Consider the following 10092-nt stretch of genomic DNA (forward strand, 5'->3'; position numbering starts at 1 on the left):
AGTCATTTGTTTAAATCAAAAACTTTTTTTCTCTGGTGATGTCACTGTGGCTGTTATACAACTGGACAAGTACACTTGCTATTAATTTTATCTAGTTTCCTTGTTGGTTGAAAGTCAGAAATAGCTATCATGGTGGTAAACTGAAATTACAGAAACAGAAAACGCCGATTGTGGTCCTAAATAATTTCTGCTTTCTCCCTCTCTTAGGGATGATAGAAACGGCACAAGTGGATGAAAGGGCAAAAGGCAATGGCTCCAGTCAACCAGGAGCTGCAAGGCGAGGTGTACAAATTATTGATGATGAACCTCAAGCCCAGAGCGGTGGCGGAGGGTGCTGTTCTTCTGGATAACTGTTCACCCCTAAGGAATAAAAAAACAAATAAACTGTGGATCCTTGCCCTCAACACGAAGACTGCCATATTCCAAGTCACATTATTTTACCAATGGAATTAGAGAGTTAACAGTATTTTAAATTACGTTTATAACACTGCAGAGACCTTAAGTGCTAAACTTAGTGGGGTTCGTGACCAGAGAATTGGCATTTTCTACACATGTTAACAAAGCAATTACCAATGGCCTTTTTACATATTTTTTTTCTTTAACAAGGAGTAATATGCATGTAGAAAAGACCTACTTAAAGGCTTCATTTATATTCTTTTAAATCAGATCTTTATTTAATAACTTATATATGTTGTTGGAATGGTATACATTTTTGCAGTCCTTTGTATTTTGTGGTAGTTTGAATTGTATCACTTCTAAACTGCAAACTGTTTTTGTTTTCTTTTTTTTTTAAATTAGCAGATACCTGAAGTACTATTTTTGCAGGGTTTGCACAGGCCCCTAACTGTCTACTACACTTTGATATAATCTATATTCATCCTGTATGCTGAGCTGATAAAATACATTGTAAATTACATATTAAATATTTTATCTGCTTTTACAAGCGCAAGGTGCAAAAATATATACAGTAGTCTCATTGATGACTGTAAAGTGAATTAACATTTGGTGATAATGTCTAAGCTTTTTGACTCTGATCATAGCTCCCCTTCACTTTTGTCTTAACTTGAAAAGTGGCATGTTTAAATTTTCTCATATACTTTACTTGAATTAATTGCTGTTGTCACATTTTTTGCCTCTAAATCCATCTAATAATTGAGCAACAGCATTTGCCTTTTGGTTTGGGGGGTTTTTTTTTTGTTCTTTTGTGTGGTTTTTTTTTTTGTTTATTTTTTGTTTTCTGGTTTTTTTGTTTGGATAAAAGAGATGACTTCTGCTGATTTTGCTTTAGAATGGTTACCTTAGAAGTATTTGAGTGGAGCATGCTGAGTTTCACTGCTGCAAGGCTTTAGTTTTCTCTTAGGCTTTATGTGAGATGGACTCGTTGGTATGAGAAGAGAGGAAGAAGTCCCAGATAGTAGCCACTCACCAAGACTCATTCATACAGCATGTTAGTGGTAGTTTCTCCTCCACAGGCAGCACTTTTAGATCCATTGTGAGCAAGCTGTTTCTGGTCACTGCTTGCCAGAGATGAACACAGAAAGCTTTGTTTCATTTTATAAGAGCTATCCTTCTGAGTTTCTTTGAAGGGAAACATTTCATGTAATGAAGTTATAGCGAACACTGGAAAGATTTATTATAAAATTATATTCTTGTATACTTTGTAAATTAGTCTCTCACTAAGTTTTTTTTTTTTTTTTCTTTAAGCATAGGGCTGATAGAATAGAATCAGGCACTGCTCATAGGAGGAACACAAATTGTGGAAATTAACAAATTGTTCTTGTTCTAATATATATATTTTTCCATTTCTGTCATGCTTGGAAAACTAGTAAATGTTATGTCTAAGATAAAATGGAATGGTCCCTGGATTTACTTCTTATAAGATGCAATAGTATACAATAAAGTTGTTAGCATGAGCAATTAAAAGAATATAATGAGGTTATAGTTACTAAAGAAGTAACTTTCCCAGATGGGTTAAAGTTGAATAAATTGACACCTTGATGTTATGATATTAGAATTTTAACTTAGTATTAAGTATTCTATAAGGCCTCATTTTACCTTCCTTAATTATTGTCCTTGTCAGACTCAACACACTGCTTCTCCACTCTGTGTGTTTAGGGAGGGCGGGGTGGAAAGAGTCTTCAGGAAGATAAGCTAAAATTGTCTGTGTAGTCTCTTGGTTTCCTGTGAAGTTACTGTTTATGCAGGAGGTGGAGGGAGGCAGGGGAAATCATGAGTACAGATAAAAGAAAAAATTGTTTTTGGCTTCCTGGTTCTTTCAGTGGTAGTAAAGAAAGCCTTGCCATTTCTACTATTGTAGATGTAGATGGGAAAGAAGCTCTTCTCCACTGGAGTGAAGTATTTTTTTAAAACTAATTAGACATGAAATTGAGCTTTATTCCAAAAAATAAAATCATAAAGCCTGATAATTGGAGAGTTGTACTCTCGATTTTTGACCCTATATTAATGATATAAAGTCCAGATAGAAACCTCTGCTCCAGAGTTGCCAGATAATTATTGGTATGGTACAACCACTCTCGATGTTTTTTTGTTTTTTTCTTTACTCTTCTTTGGTTTCTATGTACCTTTCTTAACCTCAAGCATTTCATTTTTCTTTTTTTAACCTGTAATTTAAACTAATTCAGTAGCAACAATAGATAATATGGTATACCTGACCTTGCTCTGAAGCCTAGAAGGTCTTTAGATAGGAATAGGGTGAAAGGGTAATGAAAGAGGACCAATCAGTTGCAGCATGTATACAAAGGAAAGATAAAAAAATGATAAACCAAGGCTGAGGAAGTTTTTCTGATACTTTCTTCACCTTTCTAATGCCTATCTTTTGTGTTCCTGTCCTTATAATTGTGCTATTAGGAAGAAGACACAAGTTATCGTGTTGTGTATTAAAAGTAGTAGGTAGGTAGAACCAATATATTTTTCAACTAGTAAGTGTATACTCTTCGTATATATAATTAAAAATTGGTTTAAGATAGTCATTAAAAAGGTATCTGAATATTTAAAGTATACAGTCACTGTTTCTGTAATGATGATGGGTATTCTGCTTCTTGTTTTGCATTGTGACTATAGAGGAAGATTATTGTTTTTAAAAATGTATATTGCAACAATTTGGGGGTAAACAGTAATCTGAAAAGAAACAAGCATCACGTTATCATATGAAATATGAGTGTTTGAATTTCTTTTGTTCTGGGGTTATCTCCTGAAAATAGTCTAAAGCTATGGCTGTTACAGCTAAATTGAAATCTTTTAAAAAATATTAACCATATATTATTAGTGATTACTTTTTATTTGGCATTAAAATAACAGAAGAATGATATTTCATTTTTAGATTTTCAGTAAGCAAAAGTAAAATTTGAGAAATAGAGAAGGAGGGTAGTAAGAAGTAGAATGAAAGGTAGATAGGAAATTCTACAACCTGACAATTTTTAAAATCATTTTAAAAACTACATTACTTTTATCAGATGGTTTCTAAATAAGGCAAGTTATGCATTGTGCCAAATATTTAGAACATTAAAAAAATGAATTGTTATACTGTTTCTTTTAATACATAATTTGCAATTTTCTATATTATAAATGCTACCAGGGGTCTAGATAATTGATCTTATATTATTTTCAGATAATGTAACTTGCATTTATAATTACCACTTATGTCTAGAAGGGTTTGACTTGTGCCTTTGACTTTGGAAATTTATCTTTTGACTTCTGTTTGCCATTATAGTTTTCACAGTCTTTTTTTTTTATATAGATACAGTGTGACAAAGAGGGAATACATAATTTGTGACCATTTAAAATGTTGAGATCTTCTAGAAAAGGGTGTAGATAGTAATGACCAGCAAGAGCCTTACAGTAATTTCTAAAGCTATAGAGACTAAGTAGATCCTTAAGTATTCTTTTCTAAATTATAAAATGCATTACCTAGACTTTAATAATTAAAAACTGGGATTCATTGAACATAACACATTTATTTGATTTCATAATAGGCATTGATTCTAGTAAATTGCTGTTCTGTAGTTTTTTATCAACCAAACAGTAATATATTTGGTGTTGTGGACTAAAATTCATGCTACACATACGTCTGACTTTGATGGCTTTTCCCTTTTCAAGAAAACAAATTAATTACAATTCTGAGCAAACTTTCCTAAATGTAAGTATTTTAGTATTAATCATATGTAATGAAAAAAATTTAGAAATACTCTTAAGAGTTTCCAATTTTAAGCAAAAATACTTTGCTTCTAAACAAATATCACTTTGATAGATCTTTAGCACTGCTTGGGCTATCTGGGATTTTATATATCATCTCTTTTCTAAGGAAGCTGAGTGTGCTTTTGAGTGTTAACCTTTCTGCAGAAGATAACGAACATGGCATGTTACATGGCCCACCCAGAAAGAATCTTATCTTAAAGCATCTTGTCCTCTCCAGAATACTGCATATATTTCCAAGTACATTGCATTAAAGCCAGAGGATGAGCCTGCCTACTTAAATGAACTTTATTCCCACTGTATCAGTTCTCACTTTGATTTTGATACTTCCTGGCAACTGAATCATTTCTTTATTATCAAATACTCAAGAAAAAGCTAATATGATTTCCTTAAATTTGAACTTATGTAGAGCAATGAGACAAAGGTGAGGGACAGCAGGGATAAAGTATGATGATGTTGAAAAGCAGAACAGTGGTATTTGCTAAAATTTCCTCAGTTTGTGTTTAATTACCTAAGTAAGACTATATTCTAGGAAAAAATTAAAAATACAGATTATTATAGAGGTGCCCCTGGTGTACACCCTCCCAAATGGTAACTATTGCTCTATAGTGTATACTCTTCAATCACCTTTTCTTTATGCACTTATATACATATATATTTACCTATAGAAATACATAATTTTGTGCATTTAAAATTTTTACATAAATTGTGTCTTACTATGCATATGTTTTGCAACTTGCTTTTTTTCTTACCAATATGTCTAGGAGCTCTTATGTGAATATATACACTTTCATTTCTCCCAAATCTCTTTGGGTGTATTTTGCCTTTTTATATAACTTCTGATTCTCCATAAAACCTTCCCCAGGGACTTCCCTGGCTGTCCAGTGGTTAGGACTCCATGCTCCCAAGGCAGGGGGCATGGGTTCGATCCTTGGTGGGGGAACTGGGGTCCCACATGCCACATGGCCTAAAAGGAAAAAAAAAAAAAAAAGCTTCCCCAAAGGAATCTGGTCAATTAGGTGGAGTTCACTGGAATCATAGAATTTAAATGCCAGCCGGTGCTTACCTTAGACAGAGCCAGGGTCTCTTTTAAGCATGTGAATCAGGAAATAAGAAAGGCATCTGCCTACAATTCATTTGAAGTATTTTACTTTTGGCCCCCTGTTGACTGATTAATATATAAAATTCAGGAATTTAGCATATTTTTCTTTATTCAGAATAGGTTTTTACTTGAGGGAAGAAGGAAAAAGAGGGAAGGTATAGTTGATAGGAAAAGAGGACAGGGCAAACTAAAACGAGTCTTTATACAACTTCGAGCAGTTACATAACACAAGATTTCATGCTACCAAAAATTAAGACTTGTTTGATCTGTGCCTTTAACATATAATAAAAAGTGAAAGTCCCTCTTCAGATGTCTCCCCACCATCTCACATCCCTCTTTAGAGGGATTATTAACAATTTGGTATGTGTCTGTATCTCTTATATATAAATGTTTTAATTTATATTTGGCCTTTATAAAATTTCAATTCCCTGAAAGCAATTTCTACCCTGTCAAATTCTGTCCTCAGTCAACTGACCAACTTGCCAAGAACAAACCTGAATCATACCTTTTTAAAAATTTAATTAATTTAATTTATTTATTTATTTTTGGCTGTGTTGGGTCTTCGTTGCTGCACGTGGGCTTGCTCTAGTTGTGGCGAGCAGGAGCTACTCTTCATTGAGGTGCGCAGGCTTCTCGTTGTGGTGGCTCTCTTGTTGTGGAGCATGGGCTCTAGGCGCATGGGCTTCAGTAGTTGTGGCTCGTGGGCCCTAGGGCGCAGGCTCAGTAGTTATGGCGCACGGGCTTAGGTGCTCCGGGGCATGTGGGATCTTCCCGGACCAGGGCCAGAACCCGTGTCCCCTGCATTGGCAGGCAGATTCTTAACCACTGCACCACCAGGGAAGCCCAGAATCATACCTTTTTAAAGAAAGTTAAATCAGTGGTGACATTTCTTGAACTAGAAGTTAACTACCTGACTCTTAAGATGTTTTATGTTTATCGTAAATTAAGCTTAAGGAGTAACTGTAGCATTCTGGGGAAGTCAAATCAAAATTTCGGTTTCTGCCCCCTGTGGAAATGGTGCTGGGAAAAAGGGGTGAGCAAGTCCAGAGTCCTTGATACCCATGTAATTCTGGGTTGGCTCATCCTCTTGGCATATTTTCCTGCTTGGGGAGCATTGCAGTGTCCTCAGCAATTACTTTGTGAGTACTTCTCTGCACTGTCAAGGCTATAGCTTAGCATGTGAGTGCTGTGACACAAAGTTAAATTTATGTGCTCCAGAACAACAAATTTATTCATATTTGACTTTTAATGAAAATAATTCAGAAAGCAAGTTAAGCACAGGTTTACATGATTTTGTTAATTGTTTCCATATGGTATTTTTTAAAATTTAAAAGATGTTCTGCTAATCATGACTGTTCTATCAATTTCATTCATTAATTGAGTGCCCAGAGCATACACGGGGGAACCAGACTTCCTTTACAGTGAGAGCTTGGAGATGGGGAACTGATTACCATTGCCCACAGTCTAGGATGTAGATGGTTTATCTGTGGATATGAGGTCAGCCAAACACACATGTTCACATTCTACCTTTGCTCATAGTCTAGGATGTAGATAGTTTATCTGTGGGTATGAGGTCAGCCAAACACACATGTTCACATTCTGTATTTGATCACATAGATATGTACCAGTCAAACTTTTCAGGTGCAATAATTAGAATGACAGTAGTTGAAGTTGATAGTGAATTTGACGTAAGGCTGACCAGACTGATTTTGAGTATTGCAAAATAATACATTTTCAAGCCAGATTAAAATAGAATAACTTGTTTTCTAGCTTCAAGTGGCAATTAAATGATCCTCAAGTCCAAATTGCTTTTCCAAATTTTGTTGTAGCACTGAAGAAACAGATGCCTTTTGCTTGTTTACATGGCTGCTTTTTTTTTTTAATCTAGAAAAAAATGCATTTAAAAAAGCAACTGTATTTTTTTCTTTGCCTTTGACAGATGTTGCCTTGTTGCCAGATAGTAACCCAGGACACAATCCATTTCTGAGTCATAGTAGGCTCATTTGGGGAGTGTAACATGATAAAACATGTATTTCTAAAGGCACTTTCCAATTTGAGAGTATGGGTTGCCTTTTTCCTACCTGAAATTGAAGATATAGGCCAGAAAGATAGCTTAATGAATATCAGGATTTCCTAATAATCTTTCCAGTGCCTTTTAAGAATATTTTTGATATTACAGTGTATTTTTAAAGTTAAATTATCCAGGTCCCTTCCTGGTCCTTTTGGGAAGAAAATAGAGGGAAATCATTGTTTTTTTTAAAAAAACTATTCCATGAACCAGTTATCAAGAAGTAACTTCTATTCATCTGCATTAATTCATCTGCACTAATTCACAAAAGGTGAATACTTTTAATGATCTAGTGACAGCTCTTCAAAATGTAAAAAGCCTGTAAAGGAAAAACTATATAGTAAGAACAAGATGCTTTGAGGACTTTTGGCTGTCTCCTGGGTGACAAAGTTCTTCCTCTTGTCCAAAAACTATACAATGTAAGCTCCCCCCTCCCCATATTGAATCCCATATTGCTGTTTTTAAACCTGGAAATGTTCTTTAGCTGAAGAAGTGGCATTTAGTAGTTCCTCCCTGTCAAAGATCTTAAGGCCAACAGTAGTGGCATAAGAAATTTATTTATTAAGGACATAATCCTGGATGAACTTTATTGAAGATTGTCAGGTACGGCATTGTTAATTTAGTGAGAACCTATCTTTCGTATGTTGCCTTGAGGTTGACATTTGACAGTCCTAATTCCTCAACATTTTGTTCACTGCTTTGCCACAACTACAGCTGTGCTGCTGCCTCTTCCAATCAAAAATTAAAAAAATTAACTGGATGTAGAATTAGTTACAAAATAATCACCATATATAAGCAGTTCTCATCTATGGAATGTTTAACAAGGTTATAATTCTAAAATAAGGGGGTGGGGGAGGGGGAATTTCCTTAAATGCAGAACTAAGAGCTAAAGTTCAAGATTTGTGGTGTTGATTGAGAGCTTCATTCAATCTGGTAAGTGATTTTTATTTGTCTTTTTCTATAAACAGTGAATGCTAGGAATATGGGTGAGTTTAATTAGAGAAATAAAATTTGGCAAGGTTTGTGATTCAGAATATTAAAAACCAAGAATGCAAAAATAGCCATTTAAAAACATACTATCAAAGAATCACAGTATTTGTAGCAGTGCTTAAAAAAGGGGTGGGGGGGAGAAAAAGCAGCTCTAAGCCAAGTTCTTTTTTTTTTTTTTTTTAAAGCTTGTATTTAATAATACCGACATGTGGGGATGTTCTTAGCCTAATAATGACTTATGCTGACAATATTTAAAGTCAGTTTTAACATTATTAGGGAAGACTGAGATTGGTTCTACGACCTTTAGTTACCAAGACTAATATCTTTTTTCAGAGTCAGGTCTTCCCTGCACCCGAATTACAGTCTTTCTCTGTGATCATTAAATTACACAGAAGCTTCCAGCTGCTTGGCATTTCTGTGATGAATTCTCAATTCTTCATATGCCACAAGTTTTGCTAATGCTGTTCTTGAATTTTCTTACCATCTTTGCCCTCCTTTTTTGTTGTTGGTGTTTGTGGTGGTGGTGGGTTTTTTTTGAAGCTGATCATGGCACTGCCTGTTATCTTTCGGAAACACTTGAACTAGAGAACTTTAGCTATGTACCACCATTTTTGCCCTAATGTTGAAAACTGGGTAGAAGTTAGTGTCCCCAAATTCTTAATTTCTGTTAGAAAATTTTTTAATGTTTTCAGCTTCTTCAGTATTTCAAGGTAATTTAGCTGTTTTTGTTTTCTGGTTACTTTGCAATTAAAACTTGCACATGCCAGTTATTTATAATTAATTCAGTACATTTAATGGGATATTTAAAGCAAACCACTACACTTACTATATTAAGTCAAGTGAATTTTTATGCTATTTTAATGTACATACCAAGAAATGCTAAAAGGAAACTTTGCATGTGCCTGATGGGGCACCCCAACTCAGAATTAAACAGCGAATGGACAGGAAAAGAGGCAAAAGGTAAAATAAACTTGAGTCATAATCTCAGGTTGTCACTTACACTGATTAGCTTTGTAGATGGACATTTATGTACAGGCATACCTTGTTTCAGTGAGTTTTTGCTTTATTGCACTTCGAAGTTTTTTTTTTTTTTTTTACAAATTGGAGTTTGTGGCAACCCTGTGACAAGCAAGTCTATCAGCGCCATTTTTCCAACAGCATTTGCTCACTTTGTGTCTGTGTGTCACATTTTGGTGATTCTCATGATATTTCAAGCTTTTTCATTATTATTGTATTTGTTATGGTGATCTAGGATCAGTGATCTTTGATTTTACTATTGACATTTTTTGGTGTACTTTATTTTTGAATTTTATTTTATTTATTTTTATACAGCAGGTTCTTATTAGTTATCCATTTAATACATATTAGTGAATATATGTCAATCCCAATCTCCCAATTCATTCCACCACCACCCCACCCCACTCCACTTCCCCGATTAGTGTCCACACGTTTGTTCTCTACATCTGTGTCTCTATTTCTGCCTTGCAAACCGGTTCATCTGTACCATTTTTCTAGATTCCACATATATGTGTTTGGTGTATTTTAAAATTAAGGTGTGTACTTTTTTTTTTTTAGACATAATGCTATTGCTCACTTCATAGACTACAGTATGGCATAAACATAACTTTTATATACACTGGGAAACCAAAAAATTTGTGCGACTTGCTTTATTGCCATATCTGCTTTATTTTGGTGGTCTGGAATGGAACCTGCAATATCT

At 34.6% G+C, this 10092-nt stretch overlaps 1 protein-coding gene across 1 annotated transcript in view; it reads left to right on the forward strand.

The window, feature by feature from the left end:
* The window catches only part of RAB21 (RAB21, member RAS oncogene family), a 31354-nt gene extending 27386 nt beyond the window's left edge, over positions 1–3968 (forward strand). Inside the window, exon 7 of the mRNA XM_036865792.1 lies at positions 208–3968. Within this exon, the coding sequence (XP_036721687.1) occupies positions 208–350 (143 nt within the window). The 3' untranslated portion in view covers positions 351–3968. The remainder of the gene's footprint in view (positions 1–207) is intronic.
* The last annotated feature ends 6124 nt before the right edge of the window (positions 3969–10092 follow it).

This window comes from Balaenoptera musculus, chromosome 10 (assembly GCF_009873245.2).
Source record: "Balaenoptera musculus isolate JJ_BM4_2016_0621 chromosome 10, mBalMus1.pri.v3, whole genome shotgun sequence".
In the NCBI taxonomy this organism is placed as follows: domain Eukaryota; kingdom Metazoa; phylum Chordata; class Mammalia; order Artiodactyla; family Balaenopteridae; genus Balaenoptera; species Balaenoptera musculus.